The 27,115-nt window shown below is 38.4% G+C and overlaps 1 protein-coding gene across 3 annotated transcripts in view; it reads right to left on the reverse strand.

Moving 5' to 3' along the window:
- Positions 1 to 27,115, reverse strand: part of CDK18 (cyclin dependent kinase 18) — a 115,734-nt gene that overhangs the window by 51,915 nt on the left and 36,704 nt on the right. For all 3 annotated transcript variants that reach the window (XM_083359837.1, XM_083359838.1, XM_083359839.1), the window contains exon 2: positions 5,944 to 6,098. In XM_083359837.1, coding sequence (XP_083215963.1) covers positions 5,944 to 6,067 — 124 coding nt within the window. In that variant the 5' untranslated portion in view covers positions 6,068 to 6,098. The remainder of the gene's footprint in view (positions 1 to 5,943; positions 6,099 to 27,115) is intronic.

Genomic DNA, 27,115 nt, shown 5'->3' on the forward strand with positions numbered 1-27,115 from the left:
TTTTTAAAATCAATTTCATGTCCCGTGGCTTCAAAGTGTTGGACCAGGGATGAAGTTTGTTCTCCTTTTCTGAGTGAGTTTTTGTGCTCTTCAATGCGTGCACTTATTCTTCTGTTGGTCTGTCCGATGTATGTGGTGGGGCAGGTGGTGCATGGGATTTCGTATACTCCTTGGTTTTCTAAGCCAATTATGTCCTTGGGGTTTCTTAGGATGGTGGATATTTTTCTGTCTGTGTAGAATGCTGTTTTGATGTTGTGTTTTTGGAGGACCTTGCTGATTCTGTCTGTGGTCCCTTTTAAGTATGGGAGGAGGGCTTTGCCATTTTCTTGTTCTCTGTCTTGGGTTTTTGTGGGTGTCTCTCTTCGGATTAAGTTGGTAATCGTGTTTCTTTGGAATCCATTGGCTGTTAGTACATTAGTGAGAGTGTGTAGTTCGGTTTTTTGGTGTTGTTCGTCAGCTAGGTGTTTTGTTCTGGAGATGAGTGTCTTGGCTACGGAGTTGATCTGTGCTGGGTGGTGGTGTGAGAGTGCGTTCAGATAGCGGTTTGTGTGTGTTTTTTTATGGTAGATAGTGTGTCCTAGGGAGCCGTTGGATTTCTTGTAGACTAAGACATCAAGGAAGGGAAGTTGATTGTTAGCTTCTGTTTCCATGGTGAATTGTATTTTGGGGTGTAGGCTATTGAGGTGTGTGAGGAAGTCATCCAGTTTTTCTTTGCCATGTGGCCAGATTACGAAGGTGTCATCTACGTATCTGAGCCAGAGTTTGGGTTTGTGGTTGGATTTTTCTAGAGCGAGGGTTTCAAAGTGTTCCATGTAGAGGTTTGCGATGACAGGTGAAAGGGGTGATCCCATGGGTGCTCCTTCCATTTGTTTGTATCTTTGTCCATTGTAGATGAAGTATGTGTTAGATAGGCAGTGGTTGGTCAGATCTAGGATGTGTTTTGGGGGGTTGTATTTATTTAGGATAGCTGTCAAGGCTTCTTTGATTGGCACTTGGGTGAAGAGGGATACGACATCGAAGCTCACAAGTAGGTCACAGGGCTGTAAGTTTAGTTTACTTATGATCTCTATGAAATGGAATGAATCTTGTACGTGTGAGGTGATGGAATTTGCGTAAGGCTGTAGTTGTTTGGCAAGAAATTTGGCTAGATTTTGTAGAGGTGAGCCTATGGAGCTGACTATGGGTCTGAGTGGGGTTCCTTCTTTGTGTATCTTGGGCAGACCATAGAGCTTAGGACATCTGGATGATTTTTCTCTGGGAATGATTGTTTTCTGGATCTCTTCACTGATGGGGGTGGCTTATATTTTGGATTTTGTGGTTTTTTCCAGGTAGGTGGTGGGATCTGTCTTGAGGAGTTTGTATGTGGAGTCTCGGAGTAGGTTGGATAATTTGGTATGGTAGTCAGATGAGTTTATTACCACCGTGGCATTGCCTTTGTCTGCTGGCAGAATGATTATGCTGGTGTCATTTTTTAGGTTAAGTAGTGCTGTCTGTTCCTCTTTGGGTAAGTTGCTTTTGGGTGGTTTGCTGGTGCAGAGGATGTTGGTCACTTCGAGTCTGATTTCGTTGGCGTCATCAGGGTTAATTTTGGTTAATATATATAATGTATGTATGTATATGTATATGTATATGTGTGTATATATATGTATATGTATGTATGTATGTATATATATATATATATATATATATATATATATATATATATATATATATATATATATATATATATATATATATATATATTTGTGTAAATTACTAACAAAGAATTAAAGGGAAACTGAGATGCATTTCTGACTCCTTAGTCGTCCTCAGTCAGCTATACCCTTCTGAGATTCGAACCTGGGCTGATTGCATACAAGGCAGTGTTATTTGCCTCTAAGCCACAAGGTCCCTCTCGCTCTGTTAGCTTTTTTCTGCAAGGGAAGATATGTTTCAAATGTTAACTATTTAGATTACCTTGCTAGGCCCCAAACATGGGGCAAATCTTTATTTCCTGTTTTCAGCCTATCTTGAAGGCCATCAAACAGGCAGTAGTCACACCGGACAATTCATATATTTGTGTAAATTACTAACAAAGAATTAAAGGGAAACTGAGATGCATTTCTGACTCCTTAGTCGTCCTCAGTCAGCTATACCCTTCTGAGATTCGAATCTCAGAAGGGTATAGCTGACTGAGGACGACTAAGGAGTCAGAAATGCATCTCAGTTTCCCTTTAATTCTTTGTTAGTAATTTACACAAATATATGAATTGTCCGGTGTGACTACTGCCTGTTTGATGGCCTTCAAGATAGGCTGAAAACAGGAAATAAAGATTTGCCCCATGTTTGGGGCCTAGCAAGGTAATCTAAATAGTTAACATTTGAAACATATATATATATATATATATATATATATATATATATATATATATATATATAATGTATGTATGTATATGTATATGTGTGTATGTATGTATATATATAAATATCAAATTAAAAAATCAAATTAAGAGATTATTAGTGAGAGAAACAATATGAAAATAAAACAGTAAGCAGCATGTTGACTTGTACAGTCTAGCTGTCTGATGAAGCAGTGCAAGTAGTCCTCATTTAATGACTGCAATTTTTTTCTATCTTCTTACACTTTTCTTTTTCTTTACTTTTAATATTTTTCTTAGTTTGTATTAATATTTTATCTTTGCATCTGAAAACTTCAATAAAATTATTTTAAAAAAAGAGAGAGAGAGGGAAAAAGTGAGAGATCACATGACTGCAACTTATAGTTTCACCACCAGCTTCTCCATTGTCCAGAACCTGGCAGTGAAACTTGCAAAAGGCAATCATGTGACCATGGGACTCAGTGAATGTCATAAATGCATATCCAGTGGCAAAGCACTCAAATGACAATCATGTGACTGCAGGGACATTGCAACAGTCTCAAGCTTGAGGATCAGTCGTAAACCTATTTTTTTTAGCCCAACTTTAAAAAGTTGGTGAATGAGGCCACTGACAAGGGAAGACTATCTGAACAGTCAAGAAAGGAGAGAGGAGAGTAAGAGAAACAAAATTATCCTCTGATAAAAGGCATAGATGACGTAGGAAACTTGGGAGATGTTTACATCCTAATCTTTTTGGCCAAAGGATTAACTGGACTTGAAGGCAGCCGCTGGGAGAACATTGCAGAGACCTGTTCAATTCTGTTTCACTTTTAATGTGAATCACAGAAGGCCCTATGACTCAGCATATAATGAGGGCACATAAGGTATCAAAGTAAATTAAAAGAGAAATCACACACATTCTTCTGTTTTTGATGAGCCTCCCTTTTTTATCAATATATTTAAACACTGCCTCTGCAAAAACAAGCTTTGATCTCCTGGGGAACTAGGCTAGAATCTTCTTGCTTTGCTTGAATCAGAAGTCTTAATTACTTGGTTAAGCATTACAATTTCTGCTCAATTCTAAAGACCAAGCTCCACAAAAAATATCCTTTAAATATGGCCTATTCAATTTTCTACCCATTATTGCTTGTACTCCAATAACTTTATCAATGAGAAAATTTGAACTGACAGCAATATCTTCCTTTATGGCTCATCTGTAGAGAACAGAGAGAGGGGACAAAAAAAAGAGGCCTAAGCAATCTTCACAACTTGTCCAAGTTGATTCTGAGATGTTATAGAGAAGAGAGTGATTATCTACATAAGTACTGCTGTTGCAGTCTTGAAGCTTTGTTTTATGGATCACAAAGTTCTCTAACTGAATGTGAATCACAAGGAGCCAGATGACAAGTAGCTTTTCCATATGGGATTAAGACAGCAGTAGGTCTATTCAAAGGAAGAATTGAAGGCATTGTTTTCATAAATGGTTGGCAATTCTGAAAAACGCATCACCAGGTTTATACCAGCAGCCTTTGCCAAATCCAAGGTGACACTGTCTAGAACTCCTTGTGCCCAGTCAGAAAATTATTTGATTTTCCTTTTGTATATTCTAGGCATTTCCTGTGCACATTATCTTAGTCAAATGAGATTATCTGAAAGAGTAGAATAAAGCAAACCAAAGCAAGGTTTAAATCTGATATGATTTTTCAGATTGCTAACATTGGTTAAAGTCTAGTTTTAAGTAAGAGTGATTAATTGGAGAAAGGTATCTGATCCTTATTTTGTTACAGCAATCAGGTCGTATACAAAAGAAAAAAATAGGTACATGTAACTGTTTTAAACATACATATATATCCTATTCTTCAAAACAATCCAAGGCAATCTTACAAAATATCAAAACTAGAATAAAAATAATATAAAATTAAAAGCAACATTTCATGCAATTACTGGCTGGCAGAGAAACAATTTTGTATTACGTTTTTTGTATAGAGTCTGAAAAAATTATTCTGTAACATTGCATTATTGTAGAAGCTTACTAATAATTATTTGTACAAAATTCCTTCTTTTTAGTTTATTAATAAGTGCTGCTGGCACAAAAGTGAATAATGGAGAGGTAACATCTAAGGCAATTTTCTCCTGTGGATACCAGAAGAATACAGTTAAACAAACAAATAAATGATTTATTAAACCATAAATCCAGAGCTCTTACTTAACGCACAAATGACCAGGCTAAAATTATCATACGCTGGAGATATACGAAAGCCTAATTTTCTGGAGAAGACTATCATGCTGGGAAATATGGAAGGAAAGAGGACAAGAACAGCAAAGTGAATTGCCTCAATTATAGTGGAAGAGGATACATGACTGAAAGATCTGAAGGAGTAATGTTGGGGATAGATTCCCCTGGAGAAAATCTAGCTAGGTGGACAAATAACAGTTGACACCGAATTGATGGCACATAATCAACCACACAACCACCAAATCAATGCTTAATGAGAAGATTAGATTTCAATGGAAGAATGAATTTAAAAGTAAAAACCTGAAATGTCTAAATATAACCAAGCATATATATTCAATTAATAAATATTTAACACAAAAAACTTGAAAAAGGTACAAGATTGTCCTCTCAACAGTCAGATGTATTATGTCTAAATCACCAAACATGACATATTAGATCTTCATTGCAGTTTTGTTTTTCCAATATTCCAATACTAAGTAGACACGGAATAGCTTTGAACAATGTGTTTCTTCTACTCTCACATTCAAACATAACTCATTAATTTATATAAATAAATTTATATAAACAAAATGTGAGAGAACTATTGTAGAATCTCAGCTACACCTTGAACTTTTTCTTACATTTGGGGTGCTTCCCAGGCACATCTACCAGAGGCTCAATTAATCTTCTGATATGAAAGGAAACTACTTGGAGAGATTATCCCATAATTCCCTCCCCCTCCCCCCTTTTTAAAAAAACCCTGATCTTTAACTTTCTGCTTTAACTTTGTTACTTTTTAAATTAATGATATTTCATTTTGTGAACTGTCTTGTAGACCCACAAGATGGCACAGAAATGTGTTTTCAAATAAATAAACAAGCCATGGTGTCCCGGTTCACTACCTCAGAATAGGTGGTGTGCACAAAACAGGAAATGTGCCGCGTTTCCAAGCTAGAACAAACAATCTTATCTGAAATAATTGGTTGGTTGAAACAGCCTAAATGTTTGGTTCCAACTCAAAATAAAACTCTCAGACACAGATTATTGTTGTTGTGCTGAGACCACTTCAGGGTTGTTTTTTATGGCTAAAACATTCAACCTGAACTTACCTGAGAACAGCCTTTCTTTCCAGCACTGAAAGAACATTTTTCTGTACAGTCAAAATGGTTATTTCAAGCTCAAAATGTTTTGAATTTGAAACATCTTGCGCTTCATAGACTGTGATGATGAACAATAAGGCCTCGCTCCCATGAGGTGTGGATCCCTGTAATCTGAGGACTTCAGCTGTTTAGTTTTTGAAATGGTTTTGGACACCCTAGTTTACCCGCTTAACATTTCAGTGCTGTTGTCCTCCCCTCCTCAACGTCTTACCTTCATTTTTCCTGTTGTTGAGCTGATTGAATTGCTCTGTAAATTCTACCAGGGATTCCTCAATTGTTTCTGTCCTGGGAACTGAAAGGGAAAAACGGCGCTTGAACGTTTTCATCTTGTTCATTTTATTCCGTAGAGCAAGTCAACAGCAGGATCTGATAGGGAAGAAAAGCAAAATGATGACACTCAGTTTATTCATAGAATAAATAAATAATTTTATTTGTATACCGCCCTTCTCCCGAAGGACTCAGGGCGGTGAACAGGGCAAACATATAAAAATACAAAATACAAAAATTAAAAAGGAATTAAACAAAACGCCCAAATTAACAATAGATTAAAATACATTTAAAACAGCAATAAAATCCAAACCCCTCCCCCATCAGGCCAGGCCGGCTTGTTCGAACAAATAAGTCTTCAGATCGCGCCGGAAGGAGCGAAGAAATGCAACCGGAGATATAGGATATGAAATTCTGATTTCCATTGAAATCACACTCACAGCAAATGGAATAGTTCAATCGGCAGGGATTCATGAAAATATGGATTCAGTTTATTGGTTTGAAACAGACACAATGGTAGCACACACCCAGAATTTGGTCTGATCACTGAAAAAGGATGACTGTGTGCTTTACATCGGTGTTTTCTTAAACCCTTTTATAACATTTTTTAAAAATGAGGATTGTCCATGACTTCTTATAATGGGGGACAAAAAGAGCCATTGAAATTCATTTTTAATTATAATTATTATTTTTCCTTAAATATAAATACATTGATAAGTCCTAATGGGATCTGCTGGTGTAGTTCATCAATGTCTGGAGAAATATATTTTTTTATATTTGGTAGTTGCTACAGTAAGTGTGAAAATACAGTTTTAGAAAAATCCATCTAAGCAAAATGTAGTAGGACTTTCTATGCATTTTTATTTAAAAGCTTGTACTCCTTGTGACCTTTCATTTACTTATTTACTTAAAAGATATATATAGCTGCCCAACTCACACAATCATGAGTCTGGGCAGCATACATGAAATAAAACTCCCCAAAGAATATTGCAAATAAAAACTATAACACAACATTAAACACGTAAGCCAACATAACAACCACATAGAGGTGAGGATTACCAATCATACATTCAGTTCCCCAGAAGTTGGGCTCATCTATTATCCTGGTCCAATACCCTGGGGAAAGTCAATTTTGTATAGCTTTTCTGAAGGCTAAAGGGGTCAGGGCTATTCAAGTATTAGGGGGAAATTGTTTCAAAGAGCAGGGACTGCATCAGAAAAAGCTTGTCTCCCAGGTCCCATTGGATAACATTACTGCAAGATTGGGCCTGGAATGTGCCCATCCTATGAGACCATGTAGAATCGGCAAAAATAGTTAGGCAGTACTGCAAACATCACAATAAACAGCATCCTTAATTATATCTCAAAGCATATTGGGAAACAGTACATTTAAAGACTTCCAGTAATTCCTTACCCGTCCCCAATTCTTTGAATGTAATATCCCCTCTTTATTCAGGAATAATTAGTTGCTGGATAGAAGTACTGAATGGCTCCACATTCATAATTAAACTTTTCTTGAATCTTGGTTTACAGGAAATTATTTTGCAAATTGGATTGGCAACATTTTCAAACATGAATGATAATTAGTTTCAATGAAGGAATACTTTACTATACTATTATGCTTTGTATATAAATTCTGACAAGACAGTGAATATATTGAAATTGTTATTTGCAATTATTTTCGGTATCTTAAAGACAAGGGGGAGATAGGTTTACAGAGTATCTTCCAGCTTTTCAGGAAAGACTAAGTGTTCCATCTGCTTTATACCATGAAAAATACATTTTATGGATGAATGCTGCATCCTTCATCTGTCTCTGCTTGGTTTTTCAAAATCCATTTTATCAATTTTTCATTTAACTCAAAAATAAATAAGGCTATTAGTAAATCCACTGGGGAAAAAGTATTTCCCACATAGAAGAATAATCACAGTATATTCAGTGTTTTCAATTTATTCTGCCTTATTCTGATTCATCTAAACCAGTTTTGTCAATATTGAGTCACGGTTTTCATCACTATCTGAAGATGCAAGAGAATGAAAGTAGGATTTTTTTGTATGCAAAGCACATACATAAATGGATCTCATTATCAAAGACTCAAAGATTCCTGAATTCTACCCATAGTATGTACAGTAAGTAAAAGAAATTCTCGACAAGACACTGCTAAAACTTAATACAACCACTAGTTCTAGTTTTAATGTAACAAAGATAACTTGAGCTAACTCCCTTCACCAGACTGTTGAATTGCCAATTTCCTCTAGTCCAAATCTGCACAGTGAACATTTTTGAATGTAGGTAGTTACAACATCAGATAGGTATCCTATAAATTTCTTTGGATTTATAATCTAGTTATTAGGTAAATAAATTCTAGAACAAATTAATTTGGCTATAATAAATGATAAACAATTCAGCAGTTTTATAATGTCCATAAAGATTGTTTGGGACTAATTTTGTAGCCTATGGAAGTTTCTTTAAGAAATATTAAGAGGCATTATCTTTTTCTTTTAGCTATGTAAAGCCAAATGAATAAATAAACAATTTGCTCATTTTTTATTCAGATTAAATGGATTCTAACCAAACCAACTTTCTGGGCCTTTTCTGAAGAAGAATCACCTCATAAAAAGCAGTACATGGCTAAAATATTACAATAATCTAGAACAGGGTCCATGGGTATGAAGGGATGAATACACCCCCAAAGTGTATCATCTGGGAAATTTGTTTTGTTTCACCTCAGAAATAACTAATTGCGAGCAGCAAATGGCAAGAACCCTCCCCCATCCAATCCTCCGGTGGAGAAATATATAGCAACGAAAACTGTATATCTTGTGTGTATCTTGTGTTTCTGTTAATTAACTTTGGTTTCACAAAAGGAATGTTTCAGGTGTTAATAAGGGCAACTGCATTTAAGAAAGGTTTTCTGCAGTCTCAGCACCATCGCTCAAACCACTTTCTCTCTATCTTTACATTTTATTAGGCTGGAATCACATTTTTCTTCAACAGAAAAAAAGGCTTACCTCAGGCAACCTGTCATAAGGAAAAAAAAGGCAACCCCCCTCCCATACCTAAGTGTGGGATATTTTCATGTGGTGGCTTAGATCCACATTTAAAAATTGGGTACATTTTATTTGCTAAAAATTAAATAAAAATATCAAGAGGCAGGAATGGTGTTAAAAGGAAGGCTGACAAGTTCTAATCATTTTATACATGAGCCAGGACCAAAGGTGGTGGGGCTAGTGTTATAGAGGCACAGCATTACTTTAGTCTTTTTCATGAAAACAAGTGATTTTGCAGATGTTTCTGAAAAATACTTCTTCTCATCATCAAGACTGGGAGGGGGGGCTTGTTCCAGCTGCAGTCCAGATGCTAAAGCTTTGTGTGTCCTTACTATCTCTTCTGAAATCTGGATTGGGAGTGGATATTGTTAAATAGAGAGTTGTCCTTCCAGATTGTCTACATGGACATCTTAATTACAAATGCTGATCTGTTGAACTAAACTGCTAAAATATTTGAATAACAATAATATACCAATATTTTCTTGGGGTGTCTTCTGCAAGCTGAACTACATCAGGTAAAAAAACCATAATGATGAATAGAACATCAATTAACCTTATGAGGGCTGAATAAGTGAATGTTTGAGTTGTGTCACAAACATATAATAAAAGGCTGTGCAACAGAAGAGATAGTCATGGGAACTAAAAAGGGGACGGTGACAGATGACAATTGAGGTGGTACCCTACACCTGACCTGGAATGCAAGCAATGTTAGACTGTTTGATGCATATTAAGAGGAAATATTCTCAACTGCGGACACATTTAATTTCAAATTAAATTTCCAAGGCAACTGGTTAAAGGGGAAGGGTCAAAAGGCTCATTTTTTTCAAGGCATTTGAAGGAAACCAAGACCATACTAACAAACTCAGCTAGAAAATATATTCTAAGTTAGAAAATATATGACTAAGTCCAACAGATGCCAGTATGGTTAATTAGCAGAATGAGAAAAGCTATAAAAAGCGAAAATTCATTTCAAATGCGGAGCTCTTATTCTCAAGAGAACAAATTCTGGCAGTACTGAGGTAAAGCAATAATATAACAAACAACAAAAACTAATAAAATCGAGCAATACATTTCTAAAAATATAAACACAAAATGTCTATAAATACATTAAATTAGGAAGCCAGCCAGTGAATTACCCAATGAAGCTGACAAAATTTTCAAGGCACAAAAAAGAAAATAGCTTTTTTTTTGGAATAACACATAATTCAGTCATGAGATTTGCTGTCAAGTAACTTCAATTTATTTAAAAGGGAGTTAAATATATTAATGAAGTAAAAACCATGTTAATGTAAGGCTTTAGAAATGTTATAAGTTTATAAGATATATGTTGCTAAATACTTTGTACAGCAGGTCGAAGAGAAAAAAAATATGTTGTAATGTTTCCAACTACTTTGAAAAACAGGATGCTGGACCTTTGATCAGATCCAGGAGGGTTCTTATTGTATTCTTACTGTTTATGTAACTTGCATCTAAGTTTATTTTATTATCAAACTTAAAATTACAAGCACATTAAAACTGCTTAGTGCATGATGGAAGTGGCAGATAGGTTAACAGTAGAACAACAGTACAATCAAGAAGAGAAAAAGATCAAGGATATGTTAAGGAATTAAGAACACTTAGACCAGGGTATGCACTATTTTTGGACCATGGACACAATTGCAGTTCTAAGAATTTGTGAGCAATGCAATCACAAAAGAATTCCAATGGGAGATCTGCCTTCACATAACACCTGCCATGGTGGGCTTGGCCAGCCAGCACCCTTTTATCGCTTGACACTGCCAGGTGCTCTCAGCCATCCCAAGGGTACAGAAAAAAAATGGCAATGCTGGGAGCTGCTTCATAGAAGCCTGTGTTCCATTTAATTGTTTATTTTAAGAAGTGCAGAGTTTTTAAATAAGTGATTATAAATAAGAAATCAAATCTTCTGATGGCTATTGGGGATGGGCTGGGGCCTATTGCCTATCTTAACCCCCACACAGATTAACTCTTCACGATTGAATGTTTTATGACATTTGTTAAAAGCTGACCATAGGCTTTCTCAGACAGATGTCTGACTCCATGAAAGCTACAGTATCATGCAGAATGATGCTTTACTCACAGGGAGAACACATTTTGTACTTAATACAAGCCACACCTGAACTTTATTTCTTTTTTTTTACCTAGGAAAGATAGCTTTAGCTGGCAACCTTCCCTTAACCCTGGCATGTGTGTTAGACAAGATTCCTAGAGCTTCGCCTGTAAGTACAGAACTACAATAATGAAAAAGAATAAAGAGCAAATGCCCATAAATAATTATTAAGGAAAAATTAATAGATCTGCTGAAATGGTGTAGTTGAGCTTGTCTACAAAACATTTCAGACAGAATACTAGAGAGAAGTAAGGATTATAATCAGCAGATACATCTAAGCAAATTAAATATTACCTATATCTTAAAGATGAAGAATCTCTTCACTGTGTCTTTTCTGCCATAGCCCCCACCTTCTGGAACTTCATTCCCCCTGAGATGAGGTTAGCTCCATCCCTACCATTTGTCTGGAAAGCCCTTAAAATATGGTTCTTCTGTCAACCTCAGGGATACCATGGCGAGCTTGCAAGGTGACTGTATGAGTTTAAATGATTGATGTTCTCCCCAGTTTGGGTTCTTTTTGTTTTTGTTTTTATTTCTATATAAATTTTGATATTTTTGGAGTTGCTACATGGTTCTAAATGTTACTATGTAAACTGCCCAGAGCCATGAGTTGGGCAGCTATATAAATACGATAAAAAGATCTCTCCGGTAAATGGTTTAATGTTTGTTTGTCCCATATATTTTCTGACTCTTGTAAATCACAACCATAAATTAGAAGTTTTAGTGACATATGATCTTTTTTCTCTTATGTTCTTGAGGTAATTATTGCCTGAAATACATTTCCCTATCTTAATTATTCTTGGATTACTTCCTTAGATTATTCCTGAGGATTCCACCATTCTCCCTTCCATTCCCCCCCCCCCGATTTCATTCTTTAAAATTTGCTCTCTTATCAGAAAATGAATAGGTTTGGAGGACCTTCTTTGTGCAAGTCCCAAAGCATGCTAAATTTAAACAGATTTAAACATAGAAGAGTGAATTTTGGATTCCCTGACTGGGCTGCAACTGTCCATCTGAGTGCCATCAAAATTCCCCTCTCTGCTCCCCACTTTAAAAGGCTAGGAGCTATATCTATTTTAGTAGCACCCTTGGGATAGGCAGGCAGGCAAAGACTTGATACGTAACAGATTTTACACCAAACATATTTACCACATAAGAGATAGATCTAATATCTCCTATGCTTACTTCCCACAGTCTTTCATGGGCCCAGAAAACTGATTTGAATCCACTATCTTCATAAGATCTCTACTGACTGTGCAAAAACTCATTTTCCCCAAAGCTTGGGGGACCAGGATGACTGGAGAAGAATTCGTATGCCCTTAGAGATTTGGACCACCCCAATTTGTCTGCAAGTCCTCAATTTCCTAACTGGATATACTAAATCAGCTTCCAGTATCAGGAATTATTTTTTTACTCCAATTCCCACCATCCCCAAACAAAGTTGTGTTAAATCTGTCATCATATAACAAGCAATCAATGTTATCCTATTTTGTTGCACTGGTTCTTTGTTAACACATGAAGCCTTAGAATAAAATACATCCACCATTATTCTGCAAATTTTACCAAACATGAGCTTTTTGAAGTCTTCACAGTGTAAGAAATATCATCTGGCCTTTGATGGAAAAAAATGATAAGCTGCACTGGCTGTGTTCAATAATGAGGCCACTTATTCAGAATGGATTTGTTGAATGTATCACCTATGGAGCCATTCCAATTCTGTCCTGAGCTAACAATCCTCAGAGTGATCCTTTTTGTCTCTGGGGGAGGGAGGGGTTATGAGATGTTCTCTTTCTTTTTATTTTATGTATATTTGTGTGTATATGTACACCGTGTGCTTTATTTGTCAGGCATGTATCCAACTTTCTTTGAGGAGTTAACAAGTCAGCTTACAAAAGAATTTCCTTTCAATTTAACATCAGTACAACAAACTTGTGAGTTAAACTGGGCAAAGGAGAGTGACTGCCCACTTGGTCACCAGTGAGTTTGCATGGCTAACATCCACTTCTTCAATCTAATACGCTCCACCATGTATCATAAAATAGGATGGTATCTTAGTGCAACCCATTGCTCATTGCAAGATCCATTACAGCATTTCTGACTGAGGATCATCCAACCTCTGTTTGAAATTTGCAGTACACAGACACACCATTCAACAGCCTGCAGACTGTTTCCAGGACATAACAATGCTAAAAACTCATTGGCCTCAGCCTCAAAGAGTAACTCTATTTGGTCAGTTGCTAAAATGAGCACAACTGCATTGAGGACACAACACACTGTTTATTTCCACTGTAATTACCTTCTTCCCTTCTGCTGGTTCTTGGGGCTATTCAGCAATGCAGCTGCAACCAGACAGAACTTCCCCTTAGCGGACTGTTGATGGAAATAGGTTTTGTTGGGAACAGACTATTTTGTTAGGCTTTTCTTAGAGTGTATATCACCCTTTTTCTTTATATCTCTTGATATACGGCACCCTCTTTAAATTCTGTGGTGTTTCATTGTTATGTTGGTCTTGCAATTTCCAAGTCAATTATTTGTTATACTGTATTCCCTATTCACATATTTTCAGGTGGAAATAGTTTTGTCATGCCTCTTTTGGCTTATAAAAACCAGATCCATTAGTGCAGAATGTGTTGCATTAAATGAGGAACTTAAAGCAGACTAAAATATAAAAATAACAGAAACAATTCAGTACCTAGAAATCTATTCTTGTTTGCTTTGTGGATTGAACTTCAGTGTGCAGGTATGATATTAAATAACTGAAAAAGGGCTGAGCAGAATTTCCAAAATATCAAGGAATCTGTACCATAAGCAATTGTCTTATATGGTAATCAAAATACAAAATACAGAAACCAAAGAAAGCATGTAAATGCACATATCCATGCTGAAGAAGTTAATTCTCTTTAGCTATTCTGTCCATTTTGTGTGTGTGTGTGTGTGTGTGTGTGTGTGTTCTCGTTTACCTGTTCAAAACAAGTGCAGAAAAACTCACTTGCATAACAATTACTATATTATTTTTCACTCTAAGGAAAATAGGTAGCATCAACGGTGATATTTCCAGTGATGAACAGTTGCAGGAAATGGGTGTATGTAATCTAATGAAGAGAAGGACTAGGGGTGACTTGATAGCAGTCTTCCAATATTTGAGAGGCAGCCACTGAGAGGAAGGAGTTGATCTATTCCTCAAAGCATTTGAGGGCAGGACAAGAAGTAACATATGGAAGCTTATTAATCAGAGATCCAACTAGAATAAAGGAGAAGTTTCCTGGCAGTGAAAACAATTTATCAGCTTGCCTCCAGAACTTTGGGTGCTCCATCACTGGAGGTTGTAAGAAGACAGTGGACAGACATTTGTCCAGAATGCTATAGGGTCTCCTGCTCAAGCTGGTGATAGTAGTAAAAGACCTCCAGGGTCCTTTACAACTTTGTTACTCTGTATTCTATTCAGTATTCTTTCCAATAATGGGTCTACTGAGTTATAACTCACTGCCAGAAGTCAGTAATATGCTTATTTATTTTGCAATATTTGTATACTGCCCCCCAAATCAGAAAGTCTCAAAATAAATTCTAAACTACATGGTCTTGCTATCTTTAGATTTCACATTGGTGAAAAATGTGCCACCTTTCTTAATTAAGGAGTAGGTGTAATTTATCACCCTTATTGATATTCTGCTTTCTCCCTTAGGCATAATTATATAAAGCTGAACTTAAACAGTTTCTTCAATTCCAAGGTTTTCATGTATTAATTTATTCATATCAATTCATTACATATGTATCTATCAATACACAGGACATCTTCCCTTTTCCTATTCCAGAAGTGCCTCTCAGCATCAAGCATTTAATATTCTGTCTTGCAATTTTGCCTTATAAACTAAGAAAGTCCTGCTGCTAGAGGAATACATTGAGTTGACAAGCAAAGTATAAACTAACTCAGTAAGTATAAAAATTCAGAGGAACTATGAGAAAAGTGGAATCTCTTTGTAAAGTCGCGTGCTTCACATAGAGACGGACACAGAGCTGGGGTAAAGATGAGTTTATTCTGAGCAGAACGAACTGGGGAAACAGGGAAGCCTGGCGTCTATTTGTACCTGCCCAGGTGGATGGCATCCAATCAGTTCAAACCTGGGCTTCCTGCCAGTGCAGGTGACAATGGGTGTAGATCCTGGCTTCCCACCAGGCTGACCATGCCTGGGGCTGTCAACAGCTTAAGTCATTAGGCTTATCCTGAGTGAGCAGTTATCGCCCGGAGCTGTCCAGCCCCTCTGCTGATCTGCACCATCAGCCTCCTGCTGTGCTGTCCTTTGTGTATGCTGGGAGGCATACACTGCACCCTTATTCCGAGCAAACCTTTCTTTTAATGATCTAACCACTCTCTTGTAAACTAGAAGAGTGAGCCTACCAGCTGTAACCAAAGCAGCGCCCATACTGAATCTTCATTTTTACCAATTAGAACAAGATTCCCAGCATAATAAATATAACAATTTATTAACAATAAATATAACTCTGAAGTCCAGTTTGATATCTGCTGATTTGTCACTGCTTTCTTCAGCTACATTGCTTCAAATTTCAGCTGTGGGATTTCCTGGTAGTCCCCCAGTAAAAAAGCAATCACCAATCCTGGATAGACAGCAAATTCCGCAACCTATTCTAATACAGGGTTACCCTTTAAAGCCACTGCATTTTGCACACACTGCAGCATCCAGATTATCTTCAAGTCCAATCTATGTTAAGCGCAAATACACAAAAGCTGATACCAATAAGGTTGGACGTAACCAGGATGTTTGTTAATGCTGTAAAATCAACCAAAGCTGAGGGGGAAAAGGTCCTTTTACTAAGAGGATTGCCCAAAGTGCACTCATAGCTTTTTGAAGGGAATATAATATCATCTATTCAGACACACGTATAACTATTTCTAGCAAGGATTCTTTGGTATACAAGGTATTTCTTTCTGGTTTTTCTTCTCATCCATTCCATAATTATCTTTGACTGCTTTGTCCAGCATTTCCACTGGCTCTTTCTGGATAAGAAGGTAGTATGAAACTGCATACAGAATTTCCCTTCAGATAACCTCACCTACACTGCAGTGAACAAAATGGATCCTTATGCTTTCCCATCAGTATGAGCAGGGACAAAAGATGTTGGTACACATGGATTTTCTCCTGCTTTAAGAGTTTTGACCAATACCCATCATACTCCAACAAAGAGAGTCCAGAAGTACAACTGATTTACTTTTTTACTGTTAATAAAAATTTGTTATGCTCAACAGACATTTATCCTTTAAACAGACAACAGACTTCCACTGAAGATTCTTAATCAGACTAATTCCAATTTCTAAAGGACATGAGGTCCTCTAGGATGCTAATAATAGTTCTCCCCACTCTTATTATGATGCACAAGGGAAGCTAAGTGTTGGGCAAATCTGCAATTTGTTCTCCAGCATGATCCCATGATGGGATATGTGCACAAATGAAGATCACATTCCAGATTGTTGAGGTCAGATTCAGCATCCAGAGCTAATTCATTGTTCACCATGGCAACAGAAGATTTGAGTTAAAATGTCTGCACTGAAAAAGCTTAAAAGATTATCTGTCAGTGTCACCAATAAGCTGTAGACGTATGTGTGTATATGGGTGTGTGTTTGTGCGTGGTATTTTCCAGCTTTTGTGGTACTCCAAAATGTAGGCATTTGCTAAGGGATCCAAAATGCATTTTCTAATTTCTCTTTTCCATTAGGCACACCACTATTTAAGGCCTCAAGCAGAGCTTTGTTTCTTAGAAACTATAGAATTCAATTGTGCAAAAACTGGTACTGCAGGGTTATTTCCACCATATGGCAATTTTTTAGATGTGAAATAATTAAAGTCCTGGTTTAAGGTAGCTAGTGGCACAGGAAAAGACTACAAAGTGTTATGGAAGGAAAAAAAGCCTATGTTTTAAAACACATAATTCTCTTAACAGTTGACTCCAGAAAAATATCTCTCATCCCTCAGTATGAATTAACCATTAAGTGGAATAGAATATTTTATTTAACCATCTAGAAGGAACATATTTTTAGACTTCTCTGACTACTTCTTCATTCAACATAGCTGGAAACTACTTTAGGCAAAAGATCCCCCTTCGAGATTTGTGTAGCTCTCACACTAATAGTGTTCCAGACGGCCTTGAAGATCTGGCTGTTCTCCCAGGCCTTGGGGTAGGATGAAAGGAGCCCCCATGGCATATGTTTTGTAGATGTTTTTTGCTGAATGCCTGGATATCAATCTCGTACTGTGATAAAAGAGCCTTGGTGGCGCAGTGGGCTAATGCCTCCTTAAGTAACACCAGCTGCCTGCAATTAGTGCAGGTTCGCATCCCACCAGGCTCAAGGTTGACTCAGCCTTCCATCCTTCCGAGGTAGGTAAAATGAGGACCCAGATTGTTGGGGGCAATTAAGCTGACTTTGTAATAATGCCGCTTGGGGTGTGTGTGAAAGCCCTAATAAGCAGGCATATACATAGAATGAAGGCTACTGCTAAGCTTGTAAGCCGCCCTGAGTCTTCGGAGAAGGGCGGGATATAAATGGAATTAAAATAAATAAATAAAATAATTTTGTTTTGTTCTGTTATATTGTGAGCTAACCAGTCATTTGGGAGTCAGGTAGCACCTCTGCGATATAAATAAAAAAAATGTGCTATTAATAGTTACTTTAATATCAGGTTTTAATTTGCAGCTTGTTTATAATCTTGACTATATTTTCCTAGCAATAATTTCATAATATAGGAGTATTATGTAATGTGATGCTGAGGGTGCTAGTTACATTACTAGTAAAAAACAGAAATAAAAATTCACATATTTATGACAAAACATGTTTATTAGTCTGAAATGGTATAGGGTTTCCTGCCTGAGCAGGAGGTTGGACTAGAAGACCTCCAAAGTGCCTTCCTCCTCCTCCTCCTCCTCCTCATCATCATCATCAATATCATCATCATCATCACCATTAATTCTCTTCTACTGGAAGTTCATGTATATTGTACTCTATTTCATCAGAGTAAAAAAATTTTTTTTCCTATCCAACCATACCATAATGGATGATCTTCTTTGAAATCAAACATTTAACTCTCCTAACTAGGCTTGGTTCTTAATTATCAGCTCCTGAATCTTAAATATTCCAAACTGACAGTAAACAGGAAATTTTACATACCTCAACTTGCCTCAATACCCTGTTCCAATTTTGCTCAGAAAATTGGTAGTACATTAATGGTATTAGCACATTTCCAGTCTTAGGACACAGTTTATTATATTGCTTTAAATCACCTGAACCAGGTCATCTGGTTGGTCAAGAAGAAAATCAACTATCATAAATCAAAATCAACAATATAATTATTTTTCCTAGCTATTTCGTAAAAAAAATTTCTGGTGATTCCTCACTTTTGAGGATTAGGCCAGGAGGAGGGATTTCTCTGGCACAGCACTTCCCCAAGTCAGATTGATGGTCCCCAGAGCTCAGTTGAAAAGGAATTATTCTGAATACTTTTTAGCTTAATTATTGATATTATACTTTCATACAAAAGTTTTCTATATTGCTTTGGCATTATATTAAAAATTATTTTATTATTTATCATGTTCTACTGGCAATATTTTACTGTTTGTTTGATAACATTTAATCAATCAAACAAATCCTTCTATGTTATCTTATGAAATTTATCCTGGAAGAAATTGGCTGAGGCTATTTCCGCTTCAGCCCCCAAATCCCTTTTCTTTGATATCTGAGAATTCAGAGAGAGTATATCTTCCCTGCAGCCCTGGAACTTATCATATGTGTTCTAAAGACTGAGGTTTTCCTCCCCATAACAAAGATGGAAGCTGTAGTTCCATATTAGTTCTGCTTTACTGCCCATCACTGCTTATTCCAGTATTCCACAGAAGACTGGAGGTAGGCCAAGTTAGTGCTCAGATCGAGTTCTGCATGGCTGTGCAGAGCACAAGCTTATTTGATCTAACACAACAATAAGCTTAAGTTGACATTCATGAAAAGAATGCCTTTCTGAAGCAGTGTCACATGGATTAACATTGTACAAACAGCCAGGAAAAATAATAAATTCCTTCTCCTAGTTGATGATACAATCACTGTGCATTTAAGGCAATCCAGAAAGTACCCAGAGCCTGAAAATATGCACCTGTGCAACAAAAAGTTGTCAGCTTTTTGGCTGCACGTGAATACTTTTGATTGGCAAACATTGCTATGTAAGGAACAAATTGAGTATATTACAGCTATTATGAACTAACATATCAATTAATTAGTTCACCATCCATTACTTTTTTTTTTACTTACCAGGAACTGTTAAATTGAGATTTTGCTACTAGCAATAGTATATTAGTATATTTTATAAATGGGTATTACCAATTTAGCTGTTCATCTGAATCTACAATGAAAGCTTATTTCTATTTATTTATTATTTATTATTCATATAGCCAACTCTTCTTCTGTGAAATTCAAGATGCTGTGGGTTCCCAGTTGATTTCTTATTTAGCATTGACCAACATGTCAAGCATTTATCATCTTGGCGCCTGACCTTCGCTCCTTCCGTCGCGATCTAAAGACATTCTTATTTGAACAAGCCGGCCTGGCCTGATGGGGGATGGGTGGGGTTTTTTATTGTTATTTTAATATTTGCATTCACTGTTTTTAGTTGGGCATATGTTTAATTCCTTTTAACTTTTGTATTTTTGTATTTTTTATATATTTGCCCTGTTCACCGCCCTGAGTCCTCCAGGAGAAGGGCGGTATATAAATAAAATTAATCATCATCATCATCATCATCATCATCATCATCATCATCATCATCTTGTGTTCCTCTTTATATTCTTCTGCACAGACTATTTTGAATCAAATGAAGCAAAATTCTGAAGAAAAACCCACGCTAGTAAAAGTGGCATGATGGAATTTGATAATTCTGTGCAATCCAATCTACTGTAATATAGCTAAGGATTTGTTCTAGATATAGACAAATCAGTAAATTTGGGGTTTTACTCCATTTCTTATTCTCCCATCTTTTCTGTCTGAAATGTAAGATTCTGCCTCTTCCAAGTCCAAAGATACTTGAAACCAATGGCTTCTACAGAAGACAAAAGATTTCTCTTCATATGACTAATTTGTTATATTTTACTAAATATAACAGAGTTTAGAGAGAAAGTGAGACAAGATAAAAACAGAAGCTGACAAATTGCAGGATATTATTAGGTCCTGTTGCTGTTATTGCTTGATTATTCTGCATTCATTAACTTTATGACTCTTTGATTCTCAAAAACACAATCTATTTCTTCTAACTAGACTGGGACCATCTGATTATTTTCACAGGAAATGAAAATAATGAAAATATCCACAATTTGAAGTGGATCATGTGGCTGTTCCTGCCCATTCACTTCCCACTAAAATAAGCATTTATCCTGCTCCAATCTGTGTTCCAAGAACTGTAATAAATTGCAGCTAGCTTCTAGCTTTTTACTAGATGTGCTGTCTGGTTGCTAAAACTCTTGTCTAATGAGGTCAAGGTCAGATTTCATTTTGCACAATTATTTGCAAGGATTTTTCTGTTTTGGATCTTTAGCAAAACAGCTATTTTACTGGGACTCAAGAGTTGCCCCTCATTTGCACTTAACTTAGTTTTCACTAATTCCATGATGGTCAGCTTTGCCAATCTGCATACAGATACTGAAATTAGAAGGTGGAGAATAAGACATAGTTACTGATATTGAGAAGAAAAGAAAAAAGAAGATGCAACCAGAGGAAGACATTGGATAGTTGTGCTCTTGTTGGGCCCCATTCTTTTTAAACTATCTGGATGAGGATAGGAAATTCTATTCTCAGCAAATTTACCTTCATGATGATATCACCGAACAGAGCTGGCACTGTAGTGACTGAAGCCAAATATGACCAAACCAGCATTCCTAGACATATTTTCTGATGAGGAATAGATATGGTACCCAACAGCAGTACTAAACATGGTTGTGCCAACCACCAGACAAATGTGAATTACCTCTGTTGGACCTTTAATAAATCATTTTTTTCTACTGGAAAAGTTCATTGGCTTAATCTTAGTTAAAAATAACTAGTGGAAAACCCATGTTACTTGGAACTTAAAACTCTGTCAAGAAAGAGAATACAAAACTGAAAAACATTTCAGAGGGCCTGTCTTGAAAAGTTCTATCTATCTATCTATCTATCTATCTATCTATCTATCTATCTATCTATCTATCTATCTATCTATCTAATCTGTATCTCCCTTTACCATTTTTACAAGTAATTCAAGTGAACATATCCAACATACTTTTAGTTTCCTATTTTCCCCACAGTGATAACCCTGTGAGATGAGTTGGACTGAGAAAGAATTAACCCAAGGTCACCCAGCTGGCTTTCATGGTTAAGGCAGAGCTAGATCTCATGGTCTCCCACTTTCTAGTCTGAGGCCTTAACTACTAGACCAGACATGTCAAACACAAGGCCCGGGGGCCAGATCCAGCCCGCAAAGTGGTTTCATGTGGCCCGTGAAGCCATCCTGGAAACAGTGAGGGAACGGCCCCCACTGCCTTGGCCCTGGCCCAGAGACCCTCCTTCTGCCAGAGACCCTCAGATCTGTCCCACTCCTGCCCAGGCCCCCATAGGCACCCTTGATGTGAACGATGTAGAGCTGGCCATGCCCACCCAGTAGGCCATACGCACTCTAGCCACGCCCACCCAGTAGGCCATGCCCACCCAGTAGGCCACACCCACCCAGGCCACACCCACCCAGGCCACACCCACCCGGCCCCTTGAGGACAACCGCAGTCCTGATGCGGCCCTCAATGAAATTGAGTTTGACACCCCTGTACTAGACCAAACTGATCAAATTTATCTTCCATCCACCCACCCATCCGTCCACACTTCAATGCAATCCACACTTTATCTACAATGCTTACTCGCATGTGTCTTTAGAATAAATCTTTATCATTTTTTCCTTGTTTATTTTCCTCCTAGCCTCCTGTTCCTAATTGCATTACTTCATTTGAGTTTCCTTCTTTTCTCTCAGTCTGCACACTATTGGATTTTATTGTTATTTGTCTGTAAAACAGGTTACTAATAAAGTACAGAAAACCTTTATTTTCCTCTGGATTAATTTCAAACAACTATCAGTCATCTCCATTATCTCATTAAAAAAATCATTAAAACTTGAAAAGAAAGCATTGCACTGATTCCCCCCCAAGCAACCTAAGCTCTGCCTCTGCATTACAGAAGATAAATAATGTAACTTTCATGCATTATCTTTCTGCCCATAAATCTCAAAATGAACTTTTATACTCTGCCAACAATGAATCTCAGTTAAAGACAATCCAAGTTCTTCTGCAAACCTCACTTTGTCAGTGAATCTTGATTCTCAATGCCCCTAATGTCTACTTGCCAGGCCTGGTGAGTTACTTTGATTCATCATCACTACAACAAAATCTGTTCTTGTTCTGCTCTCTTGTACATCATTTCCAATCTTAAATTTGCTTGCTCTGAAAAGCTGATTCATTTCAAAGAACATTTTAGTTTCTGAAATGCTGTGACTGAGAAACTGTTTTCCAAATTCTAGTTTGGCATTCTGAATAGCATAATATATAAGCAGCATTAAGAAATGCTAATAGAAGAAAATAGAAATGCAGTATTATGTAGTTATGCTAACTAACAAAGTAGTTGACACTTCTTTTAGGATAGTCAGGCTGACTGAAGTTTCCTACTGTATTATAATCATAAAAGAAGCCAAGTAATAATACTGACATTCCAATGGAATATATTAGTCTGCTTGTTACACTGGACAAAGAAAGAATAGCATATGACACAAAAATGTACCATTGAAGACCAAGTCAAAAAAATTGTTTGCTACCAATCGCTGCAATCCCCCCCCACACACACACAACGTGCCCTTCTGAGATTTACTTATCTGGATGACCAAGCACTATTATCCCTCACTAAATGTTTAAATGCACATACTTTCAAAACTGCTGGACATACTGCATCAATATAGTAAACACCTGCAAATTACACAGGGATAGGGCTGGTTTCTTTTGAGCCAGGCCCACTGACTAGCAGTGATCAGAATAGGTCAGCAACAGCTGACACGGAGGCAAGGCAGGCAGCTCCTAAAAGAACAAGTACATTTTAAGAGAAAGTTTCTAATTTATGAAATTTGAGCAGGAGGAGTCATTTTGCTTAGAGCAGGTGTGTCAAACTCAATTTCATTGAGGGCCACATCAGCATTATGGTTGCCCTCGGGGGGGGGGACTGGGGGGGGCGTGGCCAGGTGGGCGTGACCAAGTGGGCGTGACCGGGTGGGCATGGCCAGCTCAATGCTGCTGACTCAGCGCAGCTTACTCGAAATGCCTGGGTCAGGAGAGAACAAGTTGCACCAACTAATTTGATGTGGGGACATCTCATTGCCCCACAAGCTCTTCACCTCCCCAAACATCTGCAGCCAAGCATGTGCAGAGGATGGAAAGGGCCTTCTTCCCAAGCCCAGGCATGATTGGTAGTTTGTTAGCTCAGATGTAGATAGCCTCCTAGTCTCCAAGCTTGGAGTGTGTGTGTGTGTGTGTGTGTGTGTGTGTGTGTGTGTGTGTGTTCCTTCTTCTGCCTTGACAGATCTCTGGAGAGCAAGAGAAGGCAGGGAGCAGCACTTCCAAGTCCTGCATGAGGGAGGCTGGCCCTTCTTGAAAGGGAATCCCCATTTCCATTCATGCGTGGTAAGGATGCTGGCTTGTTGGAGCAGCCTTCCCTCATGCAGCTTCCCTGCCACCTTATGCTCCTCTCCAGAGATCTTCCCTCAGCAGCGGCCGGCAAAGTAGCTCACACGTGAAACAAGCCCGGCAGAGGAGCCGGAGCAGTGGTGCCTGACCCGGATCCTGCAAGGCCCCGGCCGAGATGCGCCCCCAGCAGCAGAGCCGCTCCGGTTCCTCTGCCGGGCTTGTTTTGCATGCGAGCTACTTTGGTGGGCGCTGCTGAGGGCGAGCAGAGGCGCCCGGCCCGGATCCTGGAAGGCCCCGGCCGAGACGCACCCCCAGCAGCGTCAGGCAAAGTAGCTCACATGCGAAACAAGCTGGGCAGAGGAGCCGGAGCAGTTCCGCTGCTGGGGGCGCGTCTCGGCCAGGCCTTGCAGGATCTGGGCCGGGCGCCTCTGCTCGCCCTCAGCAGCGCCCGGCAAAGTAGCTTGCATGCGAAACAAGCCCAGCAGAGGAACTGGAGTGGCTCCGCTGCTGGGGGCGCATCTCGGCCGGGGCCTTGCAGGATCCGGGCCCGGCGCCTCTGCTCGCCACTCTGGCTCCTCTGCCAGGCTTGTTTCGCATGTGAGCTACTTTGCCGGGTGCTGCTGAGGGCAAGCAGAGGCGCCCGGCCTGGATCCTGCAAGGCCCTGGCCGAGACGCACCCCCAGCAGCGTCAGGCAAAGTAGCTCACATGCAAAACAAGCCCGGCAGAGGAGCTGGGGGCGCATCTCGGCCGGGCCTTGCAGGATCTGGGCTGGGTGCCTCTGCTCGCCCTCAGCAGCACCCAGCAAAGGAGCCATCTGTGGCTCTTTCTCTGGCCGCCTCAAGTCTGCCTTCCTGCCTGGGTACCTCTCCCCCTCACCGGCTGGGTGTTGCTCATCCTCCCCCTAGCGTCCCACCTCACTCCCTCCTACCTCCTCCTCCTCCACTTTTTTTTTGGAGCCGCAGGAGACTAATGAGCTGCAAATGGTGCTGGGCTCCACTAGCCCACTTGCACTTGCCTCCTACTGAGCAAATGCTCACCCGGGCCGGCGCCAAGGTGGTAGGGGCCGGACCTTTGTAATTTCTGGGAGAGTTGTGCGGGCCGGATTCAATCATGTGGCGGGCCGTCTGTGGCCCGCGGGCCTTGTGTTTGACATGTCTGGCTTAGAGAGAGAATTGTGCTCTGGATAAGACAGTAGAATTCCGGGAGTTGAGGTCTACCCCTCTTCAAGCTGCCACAGTTGAGAAATACCGTAGTCCACCTGCCACCTTCATCTAAGACACAACTCAAGGTGGATTATTTAAAGCAAGTCTCCCTACCTTTCTCCCACCTCATCAGTAGCCTCATCCCACTTCAGGTAGCCACTCTAACCCTAACCCTGTTATATGATGTAGTGAGTTCCTGAGAGTTTAATAAAATTTCATTAGTCTGAAGAGATGCTGCTACTTCTGATCTTTAAATGGGAACTTTTCTTGTCAACACCTCTCCTTGTGCTGCGGCAGATTTTCTTTAAACTGCCCAATATCATAACTTAGGAACATTGCTTACAGAATAATTATGTCCCTCTCTCAACCCCTTTCCTCTAAACCTTATATTTTAAAAAATGGACTGAATGGATTTCCCATACTAATGGCTGTGCATATCATCACAAAGAAATGCCAGCCACGATAAATACATTTTAGAATCCCACAAATGCAACAGGTGGCAAGAGAAAATAATCAGGTAAATCCTATTGGCCAAGTGCAACCCCCCCCTTTCTAAAGTTCTGTGACACCTTAAAAATTAAGTACAATATTGTGGCACAAATTTCATAAGACAAAGCCCATTTTATCTCTGTGTGTGTTTGTGTCTCTGTGTACACACTTTGTTCTTCTATTTTAGATTCCCTCATCTTCAATCTTCAACTTCCATGAAATTTATTATTTGTGCCAATTATTCACTATTGGCAAATTACAACTTTTCTCACCTGCTCAAAAGAGAAATCAAAAGAACAGAGCAGATGTTTTATGGGTCTCCTCCCTTATGAGCTGATTGCTAAATAGAATGAGGAAGGCATTTGCTTTAAAAGGCAAATGATAAAGACTTGCATGGTTCTCAGAAATGAGTCTACAGAAGTGTACATAGATACCCCCAAACAAGTTAGTAATTAGTAATAGAATAACAGAATATGTGTTTATATTTGCAAACAGCAAAGGGAGTACTTTTTTCTAAGACAACACAACTTTATTTTGAATTCTTTAAAGACCTAGATAGAAATACAGACACAGTAAGAGCTAGGAACCAGGAACAAAAAATCACAGAGTTAGAAGGGACTGTTTACTTTATCAAGTCATTCATTCAGAGTGGAAATCCACAGATGGCTGTTCAGGTTTTATTGAGATATGTGCAATGAAGCGCAGCTCACCGTATCATTAGGTGATCAGTTCTATTGTTAAACTTATCTTATGCTAGGGTCTCCCCCCTCTCCCCCCACAACATTCACCTGGATTTTGTATTTTCAGAACTGTATTATAGTTGGAGCAGCTGAAAGGAAAAACATTAGAATGACATCCCTACACTTTTTGCTAATTCTTTAACCCTGGGTTATAAGTAATGAAAAACAGACATGAAATAAATAAATGGTAATAAATAAATGGTATATTATCTCTGGCTGGATACAGTACAATGAACTACCACTTTGTCAAGCCATAATCTCACAGTTCAATAGCAATATTGTATGCTTTTCAGAGAGGGTCTTGTCAAGCTGAAAAGAAGTTGGTTGTTGTCAGCATTTTGTATGGATCACATGCCTTCAGCTATAATCAGTACAGGGAGTGCAGAATTATTAGGCAAGTTGTATTTTTGAGGATTAATTTTATTATTGAACAACAACCATGTTCTCAATGAACCCAAAAAACTCATTAATATCAAAGCTGAATATTTTTGGAAGTAGTTTTTAGTTTGTTTTTAGTTATAGCTATTTTAGGGGGATATCTGTGTGTGCAGGTGACTATTACTGTGCATAATTATTAGGCAACTTAACAAAAAACAAATATATACCCATTTCAATTATTTATTTTTACCAGTGAAACCAATATAACATCTCAACATTCACAAATATACATTTCTGACATTCAAAAACATAACAAAAACAAATCAGTGACCAATATAGCCACCTTTCTTTGCAAGGACACTCAAAAGCCTGCCATCCATGGATTCTGTCAGT

Source organism: Vipera ursinii (genome assembly GCF_947247035.1).
Source record: "Vipera ursinii genome assembly, chromosome: 3".
Classification (NCBI taxonomy): Eukaryota; Metazoa; Chordata; class Lepidosauria; order Squamata; family Viperidae; genus Vipera; species Vipera ursinii.